The 27,767-nt window shown below is 36.8% G+C and overlaps 1 protein-coding gene across 1 annotated transcript; it reads right to left on the bottom strand.

Annotated features, from left to right (window-relative positions):
- Positions 1-6,745: 6,745 nt before the first annotated feature.
- LOC149788439 (uncharacterized) lies at positions 6,746-24,560 on the bottom strand. The gene is made up of 3 exons (XM_089975715.1): positions 24,422-24,560; positions 7,985-8,111; positions 6,746-7,251 (listed from the first exon to the last, which is right to left on the bottom strand). The coding sequence occupies exons 2-3, from the start codon at positions 8,098-8,100 to the stop codon at positions 7,047-7,049; spliced, it is 321 nt and encodes a 106-aa protein (XP_089831841.1). The 5' UTR covers positions 8,101-8,111; positions 24,422-24,560; the 3' UTR covers positions 6,746-7,046.
- Positions 24,561-27,767: the final 3,207 nt, after the last annotated feature.

The following is a 27,767-nucleotide window of genomic DNA, read 5'->3' as shown; positions in this document are numbered from 1 at the left end:
TTTGGAACTATATCGCCCCACATATATTGCTATTTTTATCCATTCAGAAACGAAAATGCATTAATTATGTCTTTATGCTTTATTTCTTTTTGAAAGGTATGTTCAATTTGGAAAGACAATTGTATTAATGCCAATGACGCTCTTCAAACCCGCTTGCTTGATGACATTTTGCTTACCTATGATTCCATTATCCAAATGATCAACATATTCAATTGAACGTCACTCAGATGTTACAAATCGTTGATTATTTTCTAACTTTCGAATGAGAATCGTTTTTCCTCGAATACCTCATCAAGTTTGTTTCTCGACGAGTGAAAGTTACGTAACTATCGTTATGTCATTGTGTATTAATACAATATGCGGTAACAGTAACAATAGTAATAAACTAAGATACTGACCTTTGGCATTTCTAGTACTATTACAATATGTCCATAACACTAGTTTGTAACTTAAGACAAAGTACGGATACCTGAGTGATAAAACTAATGATACATTTACATTGGAAGGTTAAATACCTACGAATGTTAATTATACCGCTGGAGATCATATTATATAGTATGTTAAAGTAAAAAACATGAAGTGATTGTTATTTAATTCAGTACCTCCACAGTAAGATTAGAAGTCCTTTATGAACTTTATTCACTACAGAAGTGCATTATCTTTCGCGATGTTTACAGAATACTATAGGTGTAAATAATACAACCGTATCTTGCCGGTTATTGGTCCTACTTTTATTGTAATCCCTTTCTGCTTAATTCAAAGTATAGTTCTTACACTTAATATGTATGTTTGACTCAAATATACATACTACTAAACTATGAAGTATGCGGATAGGTAGAAAATACATATGTGAGGAAAGAATTCCGGTTCTGATTCCAACATCTGACCCAATAACATTAATTTACTTTAAGTTCTAAACTTTTGTCAGGAAATCTAGTAGAAGAAAAACAAATCGACAATAATAACAGCAACGTCAATATTAAACCGCGAATAATCGTTTGCCTGATACAGTGGACTAGACCTTCCAGTCGTATCAGCAGAATGAATATTTTGTTTCATTTTATATGATAATATCTGGACCTGTAATTAATACCGGCTAAATTGGTCTTATAACTTCACTTTAATACTTGGTGGACGTGTCGTCGATAAAACTACTAGTACGCTTAGCCTTCAGACAATACGGATTAAGCAGTTTGGGGAAATCAGATCATCATAACGCTGACTATTCTGTTCGACAACGGTCAATTTGTTTGAATCATACATTTATAAATTTATTAGGACCCCCAAAAATACACGAGTTGAAAGGTACATAATTTTTGGCCCTCGAAATACTCGTGTAATCTTTGCATAACACATTTTAACAACAAAAGCAACATTGATCAGTATAATGAATGTGCGATCTGCTTTACTGCATTGGTAGCGATTCCCTTGATATTTTACTTCGCGGTAAAAAGGATGTGTTCTTGCATACAAAATTAATTATTTTCTCCTCTTACCTTAATTTTTAGTGCAATGTGTGACTAATAGAATTAGAGCGAAACGTTTGACGAGCTTTTCAGTACCTTCCATTTTTCACTTTCTAAGGAACTTGTGAAAGTCTACATACCTATCACTTAATATAAATACAAAGTTCCATGAATTTAGAAATAAAATATAATTGTACGTGTTTAGGCTCGAAAAAAACATTAACACAAGAAAGATTGAAAACAACAAGCTTAGAAAAATATAATAATTTATTTCCCCGGAAAAATTATGTAGAATTGGAGAAATATGAACATACGGTTTTAAGAATCAAATCCGCAAATAATCCACGAATAAAATTGTTAAGTCCTAATAATAAAATGTTCTAATGATTTCAAGTTCGAGTCCCGACGAAGAAACCAAGATGGAAGACGATGACGTATGCTGTTACATGTAGAGTATTCAAGTCTACAGTTCCTTGTAGAAGCAAGAAATATCACTCCTGTTTTGGAAATCCGAATAATTTTTTTTTAAGAGCTGTCTTTGTTCAAGAATTTCGTATGAGCACAAGTAGATCTCCAGGAAAACGAATTAATTTATTTGAATCCAAAAAAATAATTTGAAATAATTCCAAACGATACAAGTAATAATTAAAGTTCTTGCATTAGGAACTCGAGCGATACTACGATGATGGTAAAACAATTTCAATCATCAAAAGAAAGAAATTTACATTACGAGGATCATTCTTGTCCACGCAAATATTTGTGATGGAAAACATAAATTATTATATCAGAGAATGTTACTTTTCCAGCCATTCCATTTATGAGTTTAAAGGATGTCATGTGATTATTCTAATGTCAAAAACACATCTCACCAACATCTTGGAGAATCCAATATAGGATCGTCGTATCATAAAACACTTTGTAGCATATATTTATTATCGGTAAGAACAAGTTACACACCTTGAATTTCATCGAATTCAATCATTGTTATTCTAGTGCATTTTACATCCTCATTTGCCACTTACAACTATTTCGGCCGCAATCTATTTTTGCCCTTAGTAAGTGCCATCAACAGGGAGATGCAAATTTAAGATCAAAGGTAGGCCGCTCCTTCAACAAATTTATAACCATTTAATAGCTGCTATGTTATTTAAAATTCAACGTCACTCCAGACAGACCTGTATTATGTTTTAAAAAAAGATCATTTGAATAACTATCCATGTACTGAAAATATCGGTGAGTATAGTATACTTGAACATAAAGAATGGAAATTATGATTGGCAGGCCAAACTGTTGTTTGTATTATGTCTTACTTATCACGTCAAGCTTGAAACATGCCTTTACTTGATAGGCATGTGCTAATAAGTAATATAATGAATTGTACGAAAACACTAGCTTCAGATCTTTCCCTAAATCTGGATTGTATATGTTCTTGTATTGGTTCTTGACCAGCGACTGTACATAAACTATTATTTCAAGTGCTAGAGTTATGTTGAAACTCAAAACTGAAATGCAATTTCAGCTCAAGAATCAGAACCGAATTATTAATGATAAGATTTTCAGATTCATTGACATAAAACGGTTTAGCGCTTGTGTGCCTTTTAAGCTATATGTCGTAGGATATGTTTTATACAAGTTTGCCATTGAATGTTTGTTGAGAGTGTACAAATTGTTTTGCGAAACATTGCTAATTAGCTGTCTAGTCTTGTGTGTACGTTAGAACCCGAATTAGATTCATTATCGTCTAACTTGATCAACAAAGCAGTTGAATCGAACTTTAGTGTACAGTTAAATTTAGGTTGTCGCAAAGGGCACGGTCAATATCTTATGAAAACTGTAGAGAACATATATTAAAATTAATTGTATTCTATGTCCATCGTATGAAAACTGGAATGCATTCAGAGTCATGACCTATAGTTTGCTCTGTTCTTAATAGGCATTAATGAAAGTACTTTTCTCATCAAGTTTCAGTCTTTTCCACGGCGATACGTTCTCTGTTTTCAATCTGCGAATGTTTCCATTGAATGTTTACTTGGTAGTGAAAAGTCGATGACTAAGTCTAGGATACATGTTTAAAATTAAAAGCTTTGCAGCTGCTTAAAACTTATTGATTTTTATCACATACGAATAATAAACCTAGAATCATTTTAGTATCTGAACAAGATCCTCGAATGATTCCCTTTGTGCATTTACATTAAATTTATTTAAAAACATCGTAAGATTTGGTAATTGGAATAGGTAGGGATTGATAAAGGCTTTGATAGTTCAGCGATTGCAAAAGCCATATGACAGACAGGAAATAAAATGATTCACCATTTTGACATATATGTTTGAATATTGCATCACTCTTTGTGTACCAACCAAGATTTAGGACCAGCACTATAAGTTGATTGTGATGTGGTTTTCTATACTTATTGAGATTTTGCTTTAGAAAAGCTTACATTTGAATGTTGGCTAAATTCGACACTACGAATTTGTTAAAAAGGTAAGAAATCAGTGTATTGAATCCCTAGATCATATCGGCAGCCATGCAGTTGGCTACCAAATTATGCCAGTGTTTCATCATATCTCTCACAAAAAGATTTTTGGTAAACTTGTCAAAACCTATTCTATAATTATGATTTGAAATATAACAAATAGTAAGTAGAACAGGATATAGACGAATAATTTGCCAAGATGAATATGCAAAGATAACTTTTGTAATGATAGAAAAATGTCACAAAATTATATACTGGTCTATGTATTTATTTAAACTGCATGCAGTTTCCACTTTTGTACGCATGTTTGGAGAAGGAAACGATTAAGTCTTCGCAGGCAATGTTGAGTAAAGTTTATGTTTGAGCTTTTACCTTACCTACACTACGTTATTTTTGTCTTTCTGAGCAAGTCCAAAGCATGAATAAAACAAGTATAAATTAAATTTAGGACACTGAATTTGGGATATGAGAGAGAGAGAGAGAGAGAGAGAGATGACAAGGTAAACTTTCAATCACTTTGAGATGACCCATCCCATTCTAAATTACTTTCTTTATTGCTTTAAAGCTGCCTATAAAACTGCTTTACTTCAAGGATAGTACATGATTATGTATTAAAACTATTTCCTCCCATCGACGACTGCATTATATATCTTTTTAATATCAAATGTAATAATCCGAAGCATCAACATATACTCTTACATCTGTTACGCATTATGTAAATATTTTAACTAATCACTAGATCATATTAGCATAATCAATCTATATTTTAAGACGAGAAAAGCCCTACGTACTCGAAGTTTGGCTGTCTTTAAATGTGAATTTCAGCCTTCTTAGCTTCAACAAACGCTGAATTTGTTTTCGACATATCTATCAAACAGGGGAAAATGAAAGCAAAGTATAATTATAAAGTAAAGCCATTTTAATTCCCGTTTGACCCCTAGTCATTGCATATTATGAGAAATACTACTCTTTTGAAGTGATCTTTTTATCTTCATCAGGATTAAACGAACGGCCGTCATAATATTACAAGGGTTACGCCAGCAGAAACCTTTGTTATTTCTCATTAGGATATTACTGTCCAACCTATTTTACAAGTGTATCAGACCTCTCCGGTAGCTTTATGGTTAGAGTGATACCAAAGATTTCTAAAAATGGTAATAACAGCTGCCTCGCTAGGCGCTCCGCATTAAGGGGTTAGTGTTAGAACTGGTCGGCCTGGTGTCAGGATAATGTGACCGGGTGGGACATTATGCTACATGCCTGCGGCATGATGCCCCGTGCTAGACATCACTATGAACTGCCACACTGTAGACATCGTAGCGAGATGACTGAATATTTTAAAAAGCTACGTTAAAAATCCAAAACACACACACACACACACACACACACACACACACGCATCATATTCAGTAGCAAGTTAGTAAATTATATGCCCTTTTGTGCCAGGGGGATTTCATCTCAGTTGAAAAGTTCCTACAAGTTTATTGATATTTATAGTTGTGACTGTTATCATATCTTAGTTTGGAACATCTTTTAATGTGTACAATGGGTTTTGTCTTCTGGAGTAACTTTACGGTTTATCTGTTCTTTTTTTATCGAGATAGTATAAAAACAAATACTGTAAAATTACGTAGAGAATGTCAGACTGTAGCAGGAAGCGACGTGGGCAGTAAACTTATATTTCCTGTCGTCTTTCAGAGATCACTCCGTCTGACATTTTCATCTGTTCACTAGCTGCAAAATATGATCCTGGTATAACTTAATGTACTGTTTGAAGAGAAGACAGGAGAGGCTAATGAGGGAAAGAGGACGAAGTACCAGGAGTTGGTAGAGTCTTGCAGGGAGAAATGATGGAAAACATGACTATTCCCTGTGGAAGTTGGTTGTAGAGGTTTGGTTGAGGTTGTGTGCACTGAGAATACAAAGAATGGCACCCAAGACAGCACTGGACAGGGCCGCAGAGAATGCGTCTAGTTGCTCTGTCTCAGACGTGAAGACAAAATATGGCAGCCATCACAGTCGATCAGTACTTATTGCCGCCTCGCCATCTGGATGGTGTTCAGAGATAACGTGCGAAACATCCGTCGAGCGATGGTTACCAGGCTAATGACGTCTGTGGAAAGCACTTTCACCAACGGTATATCTATACTAACTACATATTTGTATGATTGCATGTATTGAGATGGTTTTTTTTTTGTCAGTACCTTAGCTGACACAGTACTGTACTTTTATGTTTGTCACTTTGATTCTCTGTTGTGTTTCATGATCTTGTATAACCCTGATTTTCATTAATCTGATGTTATCTCTGTTAAATAGGAAATAAAGTCGTACATACATACATACATATTAGTTTTATACAGTGATGTAGAATTTAAATTAAGCACAAAATTTCAAATCACGAAAAGAGAAATAAAAAATCTAAACGTATTACTGACAATAGAACAAAGTAAACAACAATTCATATGTGGTTGTCAACATGTTCAATTCTATTTACTTTCAAGATTATACAGTTAAAAACTGTGTTTGGAGATTCAGTATTAATTAATTAAATCTGAATGATGAGGGTATACGAATTTTATTCATGTAGCTTTATTTGATCGGAAAATAAGTGACTATTGAAGCCTGCTAATAGATACTAAATTCTGTCATATATATATATATATATATATATATATATATATATATATATATATATATATATATATATATATATATATATATATATATATATAAACTGTTAAAGAAATCGACCGAAGGCATAATTTAAAGTTTGATATATTTGTTTCTATTGTGCTTTTTCTGTAGTTAAAACAAGCTCATTAAAACGATGCCAGATATGTAAACTCAAGACAACATACTTCTTTTGAAATAATCAACCTTGAAATACAAGCATTAAGCTAAACTTCAACATGTTTCCGTTAATCTGGAAGCCTTTAGTCGAGACACATAACAGACTGATATCAATCTTATACATTCCTATATGAGATATATTTCTCAAATTAACTACTGAATAATAAATGTTTTAGGGTATATTGTTTTATAGTCTCCTGGAAACTTGGTCTAGAAATATCCAAGGCTTCATCATATTTGAGTGAATGATCTCATTTTAATGTGTATTTTCACGTGGCAGCGATGATTTGACTGTTTCTTCTATTTTGCTGTGACTGTCAATATGAACAGCGCCATTTTCATATGTAACCTGAGAGTCCGCTTTGTTTACTTCGGGACCAAAGTTAGTATTTACTACCATATCCGGTCTTGACGTCACTTCCTCCACCAGTCTCTTAGGGGCAAAGTTCAAGATGCGGATTCTATTGTAGGGCAAGAAACATGATTTAGTCTCATTAGCGTGTATGATTTATATGAAAAGTAGTTCTTGAAGAAAAAATGTTGTGTCTAGTTTTCTATGGCAATCAATGATTAAGTCGAAATTAAAAAAGCCCAGATCGGATACATTTTAAACTATAACATCCTACTTCAGTAAAGATTATCTGTATTAAAACAAGCCACACTAGAATGATTGTTTCTATAACACTAGGGAAATACAAATCGCATGAAATATAAGATGCTAATAACTCGATTAGAAAAAGTAAAATCAATAAACAAAATCAATAGACAATAATAAACTTAAATCACAGATGCCAGTTTGCCGAAGCTAATATTCATACTCTATATCTACTGTATTTTTCTTTAATATATTCTTTATTTACCAGTTTATCTTAAAGACAGAGTAAAGTAAGATTCTTAAAGCTTTTAAAATAATTAATTGAAAACATGAATTGATTTCGTTTACACTATAATGATCAACCGGTTAAATGCATCTTTGATCACGTTGTACTATGTTCAATAACTGTGTAATGTAAGTACGAAAAAGTTACAAAAGTGTTTTATGACATACATTATGACATACATTTTCAGTCAATGCAGTTTCATTCAACAAATACCACTGCATGTGAATATAATTTTGGTATGATATTTTGTTTCCATAATAGAAATAACAATCGAAATGGTTAAATATTATAATGATCAGGTGACCGCTCTTACCTTCTACGAATAAAGAATATGATTATTAAAATGATGACAATGAAGACTATAACAGTGACAATGATTGCAGCAGCTATGGCGACTGGGCTAGCTTCACTTTTTGGTACAGTGGACATTACCGTTTGTACTGAAAGAAAAATACTTGGGTTGAAATATATTGTTGTCGTTTTATAAAATGCAGCAGTTTTATTTGCACCAGTATCAACATAAAAATTAATCGCGTCTGATGATGGCATGCCTTCGTCATACAATAATACTTTGTTGTGGGTTTTCAAACATTTATAAATATGTAAATAGTATTATCCATCATACATAAGTTCATAGTTTGATAAGAAACCGAATTAACCATGGGTACCTAGTTTCAAAATGGATGAGTCTTAGTGAATAATTACTTATGAAGGATACAGTTTGGTTTCATGACGACACAGTTTAAGATGCCAGAATATGGTTGGGATGTGGGTAACACTGAGGAATATTCACTGTAAACCACATATAGATTCGAACACCAGAAATAAAGCTACTGTAAAATGCTATCTGTGCACATAGCATGAAGATCCCCAGTCCCCCCTTCAAGTAGACAGTGTCTATCAGCAGCCCTTCACATCGCGCGCCACCCTTAAACCGTAATAGGTAGTCCTTTTGAAAATATGCATTGTAACTAATACTTATTCCATGTTTCTGCATTACTTTCTGATGATGTTGTATGTATCTACTACAATATGTAACTTATTTAACAATTTTAGTATAGCCATGTAATATGAATGTTATGAGTGTCATGTAACAATAATGCAGAACTTTCATATAGAATAATTAAACTGTTCTAGTTCATGCGTCCTGCGTTCTCAAGGAGCCCCCAACCAATAAAGGTTGGACGCCCTTGCTTAAGACTGTACTATGTGTGTTCATTGATAAACCCACTGTTACATTCAAAGTTAGATCAAATCCTGCCTGCCATGGAAAATATATCCATTAGACACGTTAGGTAAAGCTCCTTTGCATAATGTATCTATACTAATCTACGTCATTTTATTCACGGAATTATACAGTGCATGTACTACAGGAAGAGGGTCTCATGTTGATATATATTCCGTCAGTTACACACACACACACACACACACACACATATATATATATATATATATATATATATATATATATATATATATATATATATATATATATATATATATATATATATGAGTTCGTTACCCCCATATTCAGGAAGAAAGCATAACAACCACGTCATTATGAGTCCATGGTATATATTTTGTAATCTTAGAACTAATGAGAAAGAAAGAGGCATACCTGAAATGCCAAACTGAAAATGGTACGTGGAGCATAACGTGAAATATAAGCAATTTACATAAATACATAACAAGACACATTATATTCATTATATGCTGCTGCTTGTGACACTAGGCAAACCATTTGATGGCAACATTTAATAAACCCGTGACGACGGCAGTGAAAAAAAAAGGCAAATCAATTAGAAAGGTGATTCTGACAATACTATGGTAATGACATCCACAAAGTACCTTTATCACTGGGATAAACTTTCCTAAGCCGTTTTCAAGTCTATGAAGTAAAGACCATAGCTGAGATGTACAAACACATCAGGACGTTTGGTATTGTTGGTTACAAATGTTCAAAGTCTGGTCGTGTTCTAGCTGAGGCAATATTCAGTGATGAATCATTTAAGCTCATTTGCACCAAGACTGACTTAATGGAAAAGTCTATCCAGGCTTGAAAGGAACATAACAGAAATTCACAAAGCATAACTTGTTTATTTGCAAAAGCCTGGTCTTTTTTTTACCATAACGCAAAAATATGGACTTGAAATTCTAGTTAGATGTTGACCTCAAGATTCTGATACCACAATATGCACATAAGATAAAATAAAGTCGACATGAAAATAAATCAACCAGCTGAATAACGTATGTTTATATCAAGTACAAAGGCAGTGAGGCGTAATCAATGCATTTCAAAACAGAGCTATTAGGTCGAACATGCCATTAAAAATATTGTAAATCACACTTGTTCTTGTTACGGATTCGGCCAATGTGGGTATGTGAGAAAGCTTGCCAGTAGCTTCTCGAGGGTCGGTGGTTCTTTCCGGGGATTTCCTGGGTTCTTCCTCCACCATTAATACTGGCCGCCATGTATAGCCTATCTTGTGCTGAAAAATGGCGTTAAAACATACAACAACAACAACAACTTGTTCTTGTTACGTCTTGGCTCAAGTACTTGACTGACTGTGGTATTTAGAGTTAAGTTACGTAAAACATGCGGATCTGCAGTTGAACATTGTCATGCACGGCGGCGAGGAGCTAAATTTAGCAGCGAGGAAAAACCTAACGATGCAGTTGAGGAGAAACACATTGAAGTCGATATCCAGGTAATAAAAAAATAGTACAAAAGCAGCTAGACTATATGTTTTCCATTATATCACTCAACTTAGGCAATGAGCATGAGAACGCTGAGTGAGAATTCGAAGTTGTATGCAAAAAACGCATACATACTTATATTATAAGGACTCACGGATGAACCAAGACAGGTTGTGAGACAGCTTGCCCCCATATAAACCATTGTTGGTTGCAGCAGTAACTGTAAACCAACTGCAACAATCAGCACGAGAACGTGGAATTAATATACCGTGAAGGGCATGAAAAGCAAAATCATACCGTGTGACAGACTTCTGCGTTAGCAGCACAGTGACATATTTAGATTCCTCCACGGGCAAAGTGAGTTGATATTGCACCCATGGTCGCTGACCAACATGACAGTCATATTGAAGGCACTGTTGCAAAATAAGCTATTGAGGATGGTCCTCATATAATCAGAGTCCCAGAAGTTAAGTTACACAAGCGATCTCGTCAACCTTAAGATTACAGGGCAATTGTTCCATGCGTGTACAAACCGGGCAACAACACTGTGAAGCTGGTATCAGATACGAGTCCGACAATCGTATCAACATCGGAACACGTAGGGGAAATGACACAACAGTTCACATTCAAGGTTGACATAATTCTAAAGGTAGAATTTATCTTTGAGTTAAATTTTGTTTTGCCATATATGTAACATAACTGCCATGTTTTCATTGAATGTGATACCTTGAATCACAAAGATGATAAAGGTTATGCAAAGGCCCTAAGAAGTTTGAACCATACACCAGATAAGGTTCAGGATGGATGCTTTCTAGATGCTTAGAAGTTTATCTTCATATATCACCATACAAGCTTTCTTTTTGGTCAAGTTATATTGCAATGTCAGCATGTGTCCCGACGTGTGCAGTTGTAAACATAGAAAACAATGATAAAAACGGTTTCGAAGGAGCATTCAGATTCGTTCTTTTCCATGTATGCGATAACCTAAATCAGCCTAAAAATACCAACAGTACATTGGTGATCTCAAGTCTGACAATACAGACTTCATTTTGAAATGTTACTTGACATCGGCAAGTTTGCAAGACTCATTCCTGATAAAGCCGTTAATGAGTTTACTTGGAAGATAGGCCTTCAACCAATTTGATTACCCACACATTCATGCAAATGGTTTAATACTGACGTTTTATTGTTGCATTGTTTAGAGACATGGTACCTGTACATGTGAATAAAATATTTTTTTGCTTGGTATACCGGAACAGCAAGTACGCGCAAGGAAACTTTCACGCAGACGTTGGATGCATGCACTTAGCACCCAACAATTGATTGATGTCCATGACTTCTACTAAGGGTCAGAGAGAAGCCGCAGAGTACTATCATGCCATAGCATGGTAAGAATGTATGAAAATTTACAGTGATTCAAAGGCATATGACTATAAATGTCTCTACTTTTCCGTGAGAACAGAAGGTTCCCACGACATAGAAGTAACATCAGATACAATCCATGTTGCCGAAGAAGTCTTATGTGAAATTCGTTGTTCTGTTTTCCTATGTAATGGAGCGACTGAGCCACCGATGTTGGCAGGCTTCATTGGATATGTTTATCATATCGTTCGAAGTTAAAGCAACATGGATTCGCCAAACTCTCGTCTCCCATATAAACGAGTATGCATAATGAAGATATTAATAGGTTTACTACTCCAAGTTGATGCTAGATATGGGAAGGAGTTTTTTGCTTCACTGCAACTGGAAGTTCCAAACGCTCTTAATCATTGTCACAACGCTAGTGATTAAAAGGGAGCCGCACATTGCGCATGGAATAAACAGATACGAATTTACCGAACAAAAACACGAATTCCTGCAGTGTTTCATAACCTTAATATGTATGATTACCATGTCATAATGCATGGAGTCGCAAAGGTATGGAATGCAAAATAAAGTGTCATTCCTAGCAACATGTTAAAATACATGACAATACAATACCTACCTAGACAAACGCGTTAGTAACCTTACGGCGTAAGGTCACTAGCACTTTACGCTTGTTGATACGTCCGCGCCAAAGATTGGATGTTTTATTTGCTTACTCGCTAATGAGTTTACCCTTATGAGTAGATGAGTGTCCGGTATAAGTTTGCTTAATTTTAATTGCGACCGACGGATGCCTTCCAATCGGCTATGTCTCAGGAAGGTATTTCCGCCAACGAATACACGAACTCGTAAACAATGTATGGTCTTTATTCGGTTGTTACAATCTTGCCGACTATCATGATCCGTATCTGCATACTGATTTATTGCTCGATATCACACTGCTTCTCATCACCAGGACCGGTCCAGGACGTATTGTTGTAGATAACCGAGGTTGAGTTGTAACGGTTCACTGATACTGATGAGCATCTGTTTATTGGTATTTGTGGCTTTATATTGGTATCAAGTCACGTACAGGTTCACAAAAACAACACTTATAAATGGGTACGACCACATATTATACTTGGAAGTTACCGATAACCTGTATGAAACGGCAATGATGCAACACTTTTCCATGGGTGAGTTTAGACGTATCTTTCTAGCGGATGCATATATACATGAATACGTTCATGAGTCAGTGTATCCCCCAGGGGTGTAAAATTGAGGGTACAAAAAACCCCTTGGTGTCAAAACTGGGGTCAAATAAAAAATGTGGGGGTCAAAAAAATACTGACAATTTTTCATACGACTCGTACTTTTTCAGCTTGAAATAGGATATTGCAACTTGTACAACATACTCTCTCTCTCTCTCTCTAAACATACAAATATACCAACATGCACAAATAACAAACAAATGCATTGTCCATTTAAAGAATAATTGTATTAGTTCATTTTTCTTTTAAAGTCGTACTTTTAACAGTCTCCTCAAGCAATATTGTAGCCCAACACATTACATATAAGCTAATACAAAAAGCCAAATAAATCTTTTTAATGAAATGGGAGTTAATTTACTGCCTTTCATAGATGATAAAAACGTTTTTTCGTTTTTTATTTTACATCGAAAAACGCGTTTTTTTACGTTTTTTATTTTTTTGCGTTTTTTATATGACTTCATTCACACGAAAAAGCGAAACCGTATGCAGTGCAAGAGAGTGCGAGATGTAGTGTTTGTGCATGCAAATCTTCGCCTAAAGGAAAAGCTGGACAATATAAATTATATGGAGGAAACCATAGAGTGGTCAGATCAGTCAGATGGTGATAACGACATTGAGTGAAAAAAAAATTCAATGTTATCTGGACTACGGTTTAAAACTTTTGACATTTTCTCATATTTGTATCATTGAAACTTTAAAACTGGTATGTAGCGTGTAAATAAGTAAAATATGAATTTTTGTGTTGCCTAAAAACTATTGGAACGTTTTTTTTTCGTTTTTTATTTATTACGTTTTTTATTTTAATTTTAACGTTTGTAACATCTATGCTGCCTTTCATAAAATGTATACTATCATAGGTTTCATTGTACTTCGTCCTACAACACATTTATTCAAATATCCAGGAGGATAATGATTCATCTTCTTTCTAATAAGTTACACTTGAACTTTAAGATCTTTCTTTTATTGCAGCAAAAGTTAAAAACAAACAAAATCTGCAATGACCCACTGACTTTGTAATCCAAAAAACGCATTTGTCTCTGCAAGTTTACTGATTTCATTGTTGTGAAATAATGTCTTAGGTTATAATGTGTTCTCCAGATATCTTATGGCGAACGAGGGCAGATTTTTGAAAATTCTAAAATCCTGTCACGAAAAGATTATTCACTTTTGCAGTCTTTGCAATCACTCAATCAGAAGTCGCACCGGTAATCATAATGAATGTGCCGTATTCCAGTCAAGGGAATTATTTTCTCCAGTTTTCATTAAAGTTAGTTCCACGGTTACTCTTTTATGCTCTTCTTCTTTCACTTTCTTCGCTAATGCATTTTAGTGCATGACGTTTTAATCTGGTGATCACTTTCTAGTGCAACAAGCCTTGAGATTAAACATCTAGATGACAGCTTGCTGAGCTCGATGGAAATCGCGAGAAGCTTGCGAGATTAGGGGAAGCTACTCCGTCATAACATTGCCTATGCTAGTCTGGTTCATTGTTTTGTATGTTCCCTGCGTTGCACTTTGTTATACGAATAGAGGAACGCAGGGCAGGGAGCAAACAAAGCGGGGAACCAGTCAATGCCTATACTCGAAGTATATACGATGCCATACATCCTCCAATGCATTGGGTATTAAATAAATCCTGATAATATTATGAAAATCCTTTGCGTCAAAAAAAAAAAAAAAACGCAAGGCAACAAAATGTGTGCGTCAATTTTCTCCAGCGTACGTCCCTGACGCACAACTGTGCGTAAAGGGAAGCACTGTGAGTACAGTCATGATAGCTCTTATGGATACTTCGTTTAAGTTGACAAGGAGAATCCAGACTAGATGCACAACATCAAAAATGATTGTTCACTGACCCCGAAAGTGCTGACGGTGCCCCGATACTGTCCGTCTCCATATCAGTAACAAATCGTGGATGATTCAGGGCGCATTTTCACACAAGCCTTAAGGTTGTATCCAACTTGCGGATGAAGCTTACTTATGTAGTCCACATGTGCAATTAGCAGTTATATCTGCAGTTGGGGAATGCGTGTGCCGAGAATCTACTGGGTACCAGGGTTTCGGCAGCGTGGGTAGATAGCTGAATGCATGCAAATGAACATGGATTTGCGCAAGGTCGCAAACGATGCGTTTCAGAAAGACGTTTTTGAGCTCATGAACATGGCTCTTTTGGGTAAAACAATGGAAAACATGCAGAAGAGAATCCACCTGGATCATGTTTGCGATACCTAACAAGCCTAACTCAGCAGGCTGAATGCGAACCCAGGTGATCTACGATGGTGGACTCATTACTTTTCACAGCAAAAACTCTAAACTGAAGCTGACGACACCTATCTATTTTGATGCGTTTGTACTGGAGGTGTTCTTAGTACTAATGTGTAAATTGTATCATAACAAGGTTCAGTCATGCAACTGTAACAACGTCAAGATGCCTACAGGATACGTACTTATTGCTGATACATATTATTTTACCGATGACGTCTATATGATCATGATCGAGAGACACCCCTGGTTAACAAGTTTGACACCAGCGAGTATCCGAACTAACACCCATTTTGTTTTGAACACCAAAAAGAAATCAGTATGTTAATTCAAAAAACAAGTTTATGGGTAAGTCTTTCAAAGAATACGTGGGACTGTGACCAAAATGTTTGGTTGTGGTTGCCCATGGTCACCCAGCTAGAGCAAAAGGCTCTGGCGAAAACATCAAGAAAGTTAAAGAAGTCTCTCACATAGTTGTGCAACAGGATTTCTGGTTCAAATTTATACACCTGGCAAATCGTATTCTGTCAAGGAGACACAGAATACGTGTGTATTGTTCAACCAAGGTAAGTTGGTCCCTGTTAGGTAGCAAGTGATGTATTTTCTCTGATAAAAGCTCTACATCTGCATACAGGAATTGTGCGATCGTTTTAAATAAAGTTTGGTGGTATTAATTTCAAAAACAGTCGTACAAATGCTCTATTCAGCGGACGCGCCATAGTTTCTTGGCGATGGTTATAAGGCCCAATGTCAGCATGTTGGTTTCCCCAGAATATTCGTTCGGCATGAGATCGTAAATACAGTAACAAACCACATCAAGTCAGTAGTACAACGCTTAACGTTGTGCGCCTTCTAATTCACCTGGGGCACACCATTACTGGAGTCAGAGTTTCTCGCAACGATAATCTGATGGATCAAGTCAGCGGGTCTCAACCTTATCGTACCAGTGGTTTCATTTTTTGATGGTGGTATGACCTAGAGAGGACGTGTCACTAACTTGCGAGACCGCTTAAGATTAATAATCAATTCTGGAACGTATTAATGCAATTGCGGTGTTGAATTGTTCTACAATGGCCTGATCACGATGTATGCTGCCATGTCAACGGCGAATCAGCAGATGGTGTTTTGTTAACAACGAAACAACAACTTATAACTAGAAAGCGTTTGTCTAGGTCCATCAGCACGTCCATGTTAGCGGTGAACGTGCATAAATGCGCTTGAATGAGTCTGCAGAACCTGTTGAATCGCTGGATGTCAGTGGCTTGGCTTTCTGGTATCTCCTGGCAACATAAACAACAGCTAACATGTATTGCAAGTGCATACAAGTACGCAAACATGTGGAAGAAACAAATATTTGACTGGTAACTTCGTTGGGCGTTTCCACATAAAACCATCCACGGAAAGGTTTAATTGGAGAGGGTAGGTAAATTTGCGATAACGCTTGTCTGGCCAACCACACTTGAACGATCTTGTGGGTGACATTTGCACCGCTCTCTAACTTTTCAGAGTGTTTCATCCTCCTGATATCCTCGGAGACTGTAGTAAATCGTAGTCAGTTTCTCGTCCATGTTTGTTATATAGTGTGGTTGGTCTCCAACGTTTGGAGTGCCAGCAATCATAAAGCTGAACTTGACAACTGAGTACAATCTTAGCTTGTATATTTCCTTTGATAATCCATCTGCCGAAACTTTCTCTGAGTGTAGGATGGATCTCGTTTACGTCATGGATAAGATCAACATCTACTCGTTGACGCGCACGGATATACGTTTTATGTTGTATAAGCAAGATTTTCTCGGCAATACGCAATAGCGATGCGAATTACCAGTTATTTTTATGCAGCTTGACTGTTATCACGAAGTCGTATATCGATCAGGCATGCAGGGATTATTTTCATGGAAATGTTTTTCACCTTGATATTTACTCTACGTTGTCTCGATATTACCTCAGCCGTTTTTAAACCCCGTGTGCATCCATGAATAGAACCGGCGGCAAAGATGAATATAAACTTCTTAGCAAAACAACTGACGCAACTGACAGCGTTTCCGTTTTCATCATTGTGTTACAACCTTTGTGGGATTTGTGGTAGGATTTTCATGCAGCATGGCTCACGAAAGCAGGGCGTGATTGAGTTAAACAGCAAATGACATTTCAGATCGACGCAAAAAAGAAAAAGTGTCAACGTCATTAATGTCTCTGCGTAGGCAAAGACGCAACGACCCATGTTTCGGTACATGGTTCTAATCTGAGCTCTCTGTGGAAAAACACAGTAATTATTAAATTGGATCAATAAATGGTTGATGTAAAATCGATTGTATGTGATTACATCTTGCGCGAACAGTCAACCATGTTATAATGTACTCAAGTATTTCAAAGAAGCCCTTGCGTTGTCATAGTCAAATTCGTACACTATTGAGTACTTTTCCATGATCGACGAAGACCCAGTCATTGACTATCTCCTCAATCTGGGCGCAGAAGATCTTTTGTTGGGTATGACCATGTGATGCTTGTCCGGCGAGGCAACCTCGTGAATCTATTTTTTCGTGACCGGCATAAAACAATTTAACCTATTGACAACGACACGCACACGTACATAAAATTATAAACAACTACTGCAACATGTTAATGATAATGCATGGGACTCGCACACACAGCCTTGCACACATTCACTGGGCCTGGTGTGCCATCGACATTTCGTGGGATAAATTTCAGAATATGTTCGCATGGGTCAACCATGCTCCATATGGTTTTCACACCATCGACCTAACTGTGGGAAAAGTATTGCACCGGTAAAGGCAAATCAATTGATCAACCGCGTGATGTATATAATGGGGAAAGATGAGAAAAAATGCAGCATTTCGTAGCAACATATAGCGCCCAGTATTACTTGAAACGCCATCGCAGTCACATAGGTGTCAATGAACGTATCAAAGATATATTCGCAGCACAACAGCCCGCACTTAAAATCATTGCAGCTTTTGAAAAAACGTTATTCATCGCAGATCAAACCAACAAAAATATTGCAACCATGACTATACAAACCATGGATCTGGTGACAGCAATGATGCGAATAAACAATGAACAGTATCATATCGTCAAACGGCTCAAGGACATAAAGAAAACCATAACAGAAACCGCCGAGACTATAGACAGCTTGACGCAGGCAATTGCGGGTGTCCAACAAGTTTGAGATGCAAACAGACATTGAGTTGCTAGAACAAGACGTCAGAGGAGGAGACCCAGCTTCAATATTTTACCGAACAAGTACACCAGCGGAAAGAATAAAGCAGCCGGAAAAAGAGGAACGCCGTTGTTTCGGTCATTAATTATGCAATGCAGCGTGTCGTTGCAAATACAATCCAGCATTATCTCAATGATCACGATCTCATCAAAACCGGAATTCTACCCAGTGTTCCCTATGTAAATCGCTATGGATTAATCCTGCACACTTGATATCGCACTGGTGTCTTAATATTTGGTCATAGCTGTTTGCGATATTTGATGTAAATACTTAGCGTTTGTTCTTGGCAAAGGGTGATCGAGAAGTACATGAATTTTATTGGACTTCCCATGAACAAGTACGAGATTGAATCTATCAATGATATTACTGGTGACTTGAAAAGACTAAGCGTTTTATCTGCCTGCACGAAATCACACTCACCTCTGTCTTAGGGATTGAATTCACACAGTACGAGATTGATATCAGATTGATATATGCATGGGATACAATATTAAGCCAGATATTTTCAGGATTTCCTTGATGATGTATCCCGGACATCATCAACATCAGTTAAAAGTCTTAGTATCGACAGCACAAGCATCGCATGGTTACATATCGTTGGCTCCCCTCTTGCATGTGGCTTCAGTGGATATCGAATACTGCCCTGGTGCCCTTGTATCGTCCATGCCCTAATCTCAGGTTGATGCACCTTCGTTTCATCTGCGAGGAACAGAACAGGCATGAACTGGTCCTTCACAGGAAAACTCTGATAAGACTATTGTACATTAGAATCAATCTAATCATACATAATGTCAAACACATTTAGACGCATTACTCCCGTGTGTGTTTTCACAGTGAGTAAGTCAACCATATTAGATCACTGGCAATTCAAAATAGACCATGACGATTAGTGACTCGACTTCCAACGACCACATCAATGCCAGATTTGATTATTAAGAATATACATGAAGCGACTTAATCACATCTGTTTGATTATCGCAAGCCTGGCATTGTGATGTGATGTGATGTGAATTTAATTTTTAACGTAGCTTTAACAATTTTGCAGTCATATCGCTACGATGCCTGCAGTGTGGCAGTTTATAGTGATGTATAGCACTGGGGCATCATGCCACATACATATAGCATGATGTCCTACTCAGTCACATTATCATGACACCAGGCCGACAAGTCCTAACACTAATCTCTTAATGCAGAACTCCCAGCAAGGCAGCTCTTAGTACCATTTTTGTAAGTCTTTGCTATGACTCGGCCGGGGATGGAACTCGCGACATCCGCATTCCGGGGGCGGCGCGCAAGTTGAAAGTTTCTCCTAGAGCACACAATACCTGGCACCGGCTCAGCCCACGTGGGACATAAACACTAATATTATGCAAAGCAGAAGCGTTGAAGATGACCAATATTACGGATCGAGGCTAAGGTGCCAGACTCAGAATGGCCAGTTGAATTTAAGGTTCATAACACATTTCGATAGTGTCTTTCATGTGGGGGTTGTTGTAAGTACAATGAAAGCTTGTGCGTGCTAAAATCATTGCATACATCGCGAACGAGGTTTAATTTGTCAACAAAGGCATCACGGCTTCATTCAGCAGCGCATGCTATTTCATAGATAGAAAGGAAATCAAAACAATTCTCAACAATACTGACGTTAGCACGACTATTCTCAGACTCGTGTGATACAGCAACATTTATGAAAAAATCCACTAGCCATATATGTTGTTCGTTAAGGACACAAGGTAACATGCAGATCATGCCAAATATATCATAGGTCAACTTGGCTCGGATGCTCTCCCTATACGCAACCTGCTGGCGTACCTGCATCACCTGGTAGTGACGACAGTCCTATGGTGTTTGGAACCAATCCAAATTTCAACGGTTGATTTAAGAAAAAGATCTGCGATAATCACATCTGCATTATATGCCATCTTGAAGTATCAGTCCCTAACCCTCCACCTTTCTCTGCTACTAAGAGAAACCTCTGTGTGATAAATAGAACCAAACTAATGCACGACATCCAAGCTAACCTAACAACTTGCTTACCTCCTACCGCAGAACAACTCGATAACTGTCTGCGTTCATTACTTGACAAACATGCCCCAGCTACCAAGTGCAGAGTATCAATTCAAAAGTGTTCTCCATGGTATAGCAGTGTTAGGGACCAGCTTCGCGCTGCTAAAAGAGACCGCCGTAAAGCTGAGAGGCTCTAGCTTTCCACCAGACTCACTATTCATAAGCAAATCTATGAAGTCGCTAAGAAGAATATCACAAATTTAGTCCATACAGCGAAATCAGCCCACTACACTACTAAGATCATGGAAAGTCCCAGCTGCAAAGAGCTCTTCGAGATTACTAACAAGCTAATGTCAAGGAACGAATCAACACCACTTCCAACTACCTTCTCTCCAGTCGACCTTCCGGACATGTTTGCAAATTTCTTCCTTGACAAAGTACAAACCATTAGAGATAAGCTTGACACCACAATTTTAATTGACTCGTCGTCGCCATACAGTTGGGATACAGAATTTGAGCGGCAACAAGTAGCAGCATTTGAACCTGTCTCTATGGATTTTGTACGTACAATCGTGATGAAGAGTGCAACAAAGTCATTTCAAAAATCTTAGAAAAGGTTGTTCTATCCCAGCTTGTATCTCATCTAAATTCAAAAAGTCTTTTTTAGCAATGTACAATCTGCATATCGCCCTTGCCACAGTACTGAAACTACTCTTCTAAAAGTAGTTAATGACATTCTCTCTGCGTTGGATAGCGGAAAGATTACAGTCCTCACTCCCTTGATCTGTCTGCAGCATTTGACACAATAGACCGTGATATATTACTTCACCGTCTCCAGCATGTATTTGGCATTCATGATACAGCCTTACTGTGGTTCAAGTCCTACTCGGTCAACAGGACACAAATTGTATCTGCAAATGGAATACACTCCAGCCCAGTTGATCTATGTTGTGGTGTCCACAGGGTCCTGTTCTTGGACCTGCTCTCTTCATTCTGTACACTCAGTCGCTCTCAAGTGTCATAGATCATCATCCAGTGTCTCACCAATTGTACGCTGATGACATCCAAATATACAAATCTAGCCACCCAACTGAAGTTGATGCTACCATCCAAGGTGTAGAGAGGTGCATTTCTGATGTGAAATCATGGATGACTTGTAACAAGCTGCAGATGAATGATGACAAAACTGAGGCCATTCTGATCACAACACAAATACTTTCTCATTCACATCCTTTACCTCAAACAATAAATATCAGCAACGCCAACATTAAATTCACACAATCAGTAAGAAACCTCGGTGTTACACTGGACAGTACTCTCACATTGCACCAACATGTCATGAACATATGCAAGGTTGTGTATCTTGAGCTGAGACGCATCAGCTCAATTCGCAAATATCTTTCAGTTGATGCCACTAAAACACTTGTGTGTTCATTAGTACTTTCAAGACTGGACTATTGTAACCCAATTTTGTTTGATTCATCTCAATATCTACTAACTTCAAAAAGTTCAAAATACAGCTGCTCAGATCATATTTAGAGTACCACGATCAGAGCACACCTCCCCGCTGCTCTGTACCCTACACTGGCTATCCATTCGATGCAGAATCAAACACAAAATTTGTTCTCTGTGCTACATTTCACTGTCGGACTCTAGTCCAACATACCTATCTGACCTCACCCATGTGTACACACCAGCAAGATACTTATGCTCCTCTTCTGACAATCGTATACTCATTATTCCTACTATGAAAACAAAGTCATATGGACAGCGTTCTTTTGCATACCAAGGCCCAGCAACGTGGAATGAATTGCCCACTGAACTTAGACACAAAGACACAGTGATCACATTCAAGAGGGCTCTCAAAACTCACTTATTTCGACTGCAAGAACAAACTTAAAGACATAATAATGTTTCCTACCTGAAATATTCTCAGCATGTTTTTTATTTTTTAATGTTTTTCTAATTTCATGTTGTTTGTTTTTGAAATAGTATTATTATGTTTCTTATCTTATTAGCGTTGTCTAATGTTGTAAAGCGCTTAGAGCTTCTAAATATTAGGTGCTATACAAAGTCCTCATTATTATTATTATTATTATTATTATTGTCACAAAGGGCTGTTTCAATCTGAGTGGGGTTCCCCGTGAGAAACTGCACTTCATGGCTCTCTCAGTTACAAACACATTCACAAGCGTATGCAATACTCCTGAGTCAGAAAAAGTCATGGAGAATATGAAAGGGGTTCATGGATCGGCCTGCAAATCTCAAATTGCTATAATGATACAACTTGAGAAAACAGGCCCTTGAGAATGTTTCACACTCCTTAAGTACACACTGATATATATTGTGTTGATGTGTTCTTCGCGTTTTGGGTGGATTCATCTTGTTATTGTTGTTATTATAATTGTTGTTTGGTTTAGCGCCATTTTCAGTGCAAGATGGGCTATAGAGCATAGGAAGAATTCAGGGAAAGCCCAGTAAGAACCATCGACCCACGGGAAGCTATTGACAAGCTTTCTCACATTACCATTTTGACAGAACCTGAAATTTGAACCCTCACAGACAGAGGCGATTTGGCAGTGATCAGTAAACGTGAGCATTTTAGATCACTCGACCACCTAGGATTTCCATCGTGTCTTTTTCGGTAAAATAAAATTAATATTGGTTGTTCACATTATTTGCTTTATCTGCTGGTATAGGTGTGCAACCTGCCAAGGACTTTTAATATTTCTTCGATTTTACAATTCCCAAAGGATGCAGACGATTTGACACTCAAGGGAAAGTTTTGATCTTCGCGTGACAAATGGTACATTATTATATAGACTAAAATATCATTTGATTGGTATGCAACATAAACCAGTAATATAACTGAATATTAAACGGTTAGGTAATTCTATGGATGGGTGTGTTTCCAAACGCTTCTGACATGACTGTTCAACATTTATTGCTATAAGAATTTAAAGCTATGCATACTTATTGTCATAATACACTTGTTCCGATTCTGTGACAAATTGGGAGATGTGGGGGGTGATCCACATAACATCATAATGTATTTCTAGTCATTCGGATTGCAGTGATACGGAATCGATGAACGGTAGGTAGAGTTGTAGGTAATCATGTCTGATTATCAAAATATTACTGATATAAACTATGTATCATTTACTGGTAGCTACTATAAATGGGGCCTCGAGTGGCCGAGTGGTCTAAAGCACTCACCGTTACGGATCACTGCCATCTTACCTCTGTCTGCGTGGGTTCGAGTCTCGGGTTCGGCCTATGTGGGTTTGTGAAAAAGCTTGCCAGTAGCTTCTCGTGGGTCGGTGGTTCTTTCTGGGGTTTTCCCCGAGTTCTTCCTCCACCATTAATACTGGCCGCCGCGTATAGCCTATCTTGTGCTGAAAAATGGCGTTAAACCCCACAACAACAACAACAACAAAAACAAGCTACTATAAATACAATCTTTCGGTCTGCTAAAAATGTACAATAGATTAAGATGGGATAATTAAAGTTTAAAATTCAGACCTTCAGTTCTGAGATATATTTAAAGATATATGTTCGTTCGAATCATGATGGCAATCTTCATCAAATAAAATTTAATGGGCATAATGAGAAAAAGAAAATTAAAATAAAAATGATGAGAGACAAAAACACAAAATGTTACTAAGTATTCATTGATAGTTGTTTGGTTAAGTGTTTCGACTTTAGAACCTCTCTTATATATTAATGAACGGCACAGAATTTCCTTAGTTATAGAAGAATATTGAATGAATCTACAAGCAAATTTAAGCAATGGAAAGTAAATGTTCCACAATAAATAATGTTAAATATCGTATGCAAACAAATATATATGCTTCATATTATCGGATGGAAAGATCTGTTTTGAAAATAAAGTTCTTAGTAATTCAGCTAAAAATAAGTAATGTAAACATACACTGACAAAGAATGCCGGTATCTATGTTCCACGTGCCTGACTCCGTGCACTCTATTGTTGAGATATTTTCATTTTTCTTGTACCCATATCCCGTACACTGGTAGTCACATGTCTGGCCGACTCTGTTGTTGCATGCTCTTGAAATCATGCCTTGACTGAATTTCTTGGGACAGGTAACAACTGTAACGAACAGGATGAAACAAAAAAAAAAACGATAAAGTCTTTTATTAATTTGAGGTATTGTTGTTTCAGTAGCTTAAATTTTACATCTTGAACTATTTAAATATGTACACTTTCCTGTAAACATTGCAGAATTATGGTTTAATGAAAATCAGAAGTTATAGTTCATTATGAATGGTATGTGCGTCTGTACCTGAGTCAGATCAGCGTCTTTAACTGCAGCTAAATGTATCTAATTCGTCTTGCTCACGAGCTATTTCAACATCATTCGAATCGACATACAGCGTACCACATCTGATTCAAAACGATATATTTTGAATGTTACCCATAATACATTTGCAGTTGCAATAAGTAGCAAGAAATATTAACCATGTTTTAGCGAAATTATTGAAAATATTATGGGGAAAACATTGTAATTCATGCAGATGCTGACAATTAATTGTCTTAACAAGCTCGATTCATCAAAATGTTTTGATATATTTAAAGTTTTCTAACATGATTCTATAGTTTACTTCGTACACTAAATGAAAAAGTTTAATCTCCATTTACTCTGCATTGTCCATGCTACGTTAGTACAAGATGGCTGACAGGTCTTGACATTTGCAGTACGTAGTATATAATTCAAAAATGCTAGGCTTTACTTCTACTGAGGGACTGCGTTGGTAATATAGGTGGTTATAGTGTCCGCCTCGAATACGGGAGGTTGCGGGTTCGAACCCCAGCTGAATCCAGGGCTGTAGAGAGCGATATGAACCCTGGAGTAAGAAACATCCCGGCCTCTCAAAGTTCTTGTTCAAATAAAAGAATTCTTGTACTAGCAGCTGCCTCGCTTGGTGCTAAGCATTGAAAGGCTAGTGCTAGGACTGGTTCTTGATGGTATCAGGATAATATGACTGGGTGAGACATGATGCCATATGTGTGCGGCATGGTGTCCCAATGCTAGATGTCACTACAGACATCGTATTAATATGACTAAAATTGTTAAAGCTAAGTTAAAAAAATTTAAATCACAAATTTTAATGAGGTCATTCTGGCTAGTATTTTACTTTGCAAAAAAAGGAATGAGACTGAACTGGCGAACCCGCGATAACTTAGATTAACTTTTACATATCAATACTTTTGTATAGAACTATCACATTTTTGCCTTAGTCAGTTTGGACTTTCAGGATGCTGGAAATCTTGAAACAGTAACTAAAATTCATTGGTAGTCAATATTGCCATAGGCTTTATATGGATACACCGTAATAATTGTTTATTGTCCAAAGATCGGTCTATATGTGACTGCGTATAGAAGGCAACATTTAAATCTTCGAATAAGCGCATTTGGTGAATACTGTGATGCAAGGTAAAATTTCTTAATGATGAAACAAGGAATATAAATACAAAGAATGAAGTTAGTTGTTTAATTAGGTTATTATTATTATTATTATTTTGTATTGTGAAACAAAATTTGTCAATCCCTCACAACATGCAGAAATGGGGAAATTACCATCCTGCAGACTAATAATGTAACAGTACATGGCATGGTATTGAAAGAATAGGTCAATAATTATTGCTGTCAGTTTATAGGGTGAGTCAAGGTTTGTTATATCAAAGTTTATATACAATATGTGTAAAATTAGTATATTGAAATTGTGATCCGTGGTCCAATAATGGCGTGGTCCATGGGAAAGGATTTAGTCACACTCACACACAATATATATATATATATATATATATATATATATATATATATATATATATATATATATATATATATATATATATATATATATATATATAAACCCTTCCTATAGGATGGAATTTTGTCCGTGCCAGAACCAAATTCATAATCTGCATAGTCAGACTTAGAAAAGTATGCTAACTTTAAACTGGAAACAATGTAGTACACTAGTGAGTGAAATTGTTATCAAAAACTTGGTGGTTGGGGGAGGTATATTTTTCTTCTCCATTTACTAATAAGTCTTTTCATGATTGAAACAGAGGCACACTTTTTATATTTCATTTTTAAAAAAAAATAAACCTTTACGTCCCTTAAAAAGAATGAATTTATTATAAGATTATACCAATGTCTATAAAGGAACCAACTGATAACGATAGACCTTTGTAATAACAAATGGTGACTGTATGACAGCTGTAATGTTGTTGGGCACTTAAATGTATGTGTTGAAAATAAATTTATGATCAAGTAAATAACTTAATAAATATAAATTGGTTTATATACATGATTTACCATTAAAAAGTTAAACATACTTCAATGAAGTCAATATATTCATCAGTAATTTAAAATATTAAGATTTTATTTGGAACAAGTGCAGTGGCGTCGCTAGGGGGGTGCGGGGGGTGCGGACCGCACCGGGTGACACCATCTCAGAGGGGTGACACCAAAAATGAAAAATTGCTAATTTTACAAAGCACACACTGCTCGGTCTAGTCGGATTTCATAAGCGGATAACCGATTATAGTTAAATACATGACTAGCAGGCACAGCAGTGGCGTCTCTAGGGGGATGCGGGGGTTGCGGACTGCACCGGGTGACACCATCAGAGGGGGTGACACCAAAATGACATTACTAAGGATTCTGTATGGTCTGTTACGGAAGGAGGACCATGGGGGTGACACCATGAGCTACCGCACTGGGTGACACCAACCCGAGTGACGCCACTGAACAAGTGAAATCGATCATTAGGAAAATCTCCTTTTAATTACTATTATCCGAAACAACTTTATTGTCCGTTTCGATATATTCCAAGGTTGCTTACATTAAGTTTTAGGCATTTGTTTTTCATTAGTTGTTTTTTGTTGTTGTTTACATTGACATTTTAAGTTCTGTCTGCGTGGGATCGAGTCTCAGGGTCGGCTAACGTGGTTATGTGAGAAAGCTTTCCAGTGGCTTCTCGTGGGTCGGTGGTTCTTCCTGGGGCTTTCCAGAGTTCTTCCTCCACCAGTTATACTGGCCGCCATGTATAGCCTATCTTGTGCTGAAAAATGGCGTTAAACCCTACAACAACAACATCATCAACAATAACAACAACAACAACATTTTAAGTGAAAGTAGAATACTAAGAAACTATAGCCGATACATATAATAGCTATGCTCAAGCTTCCTTAAAATATGCGCTTTTAAAGAGAACTATAACACTTTGGGATATATTGGGGTCTCACT

This window comes from Sinohyriopsis cumingii, chromosome 11, assembly GCF_028554795.1.
Source record: "Sinohyriopsis cumingii isolate HCF-2022 chromosome 11, ASM2855479v2, whole genome shotgun sequence".
Lineage (NCBI taxonomy): Eukaryota > Metazoa > Mollusca > Bivalvia > Unionida > Unionidae > Sinohyriopsis > Sinohyriopsis cumingii.
The sequence above is the reverse complement of the archived record's forward strand: the minus strand, read 5'-3'. Positions and strand labels throughout refer to the sequence as shown.

Coding starts and splice junctions, on each gene's coding strand:
- LOC149788439 (XM_089975715.1), bottom strand. CDS start 8,100: ATGTCCACTGTACCAAAAAGTGAAGCTAGCCCAGTCGCCATAGCTGCT. Junction 7,252..7,984: donor ATATTCTTTATTCGTAGAAG/GTAAGAGCGGTC, acceptor GCCCTACAATAG/AATCCGCATCTTGAACTTTG.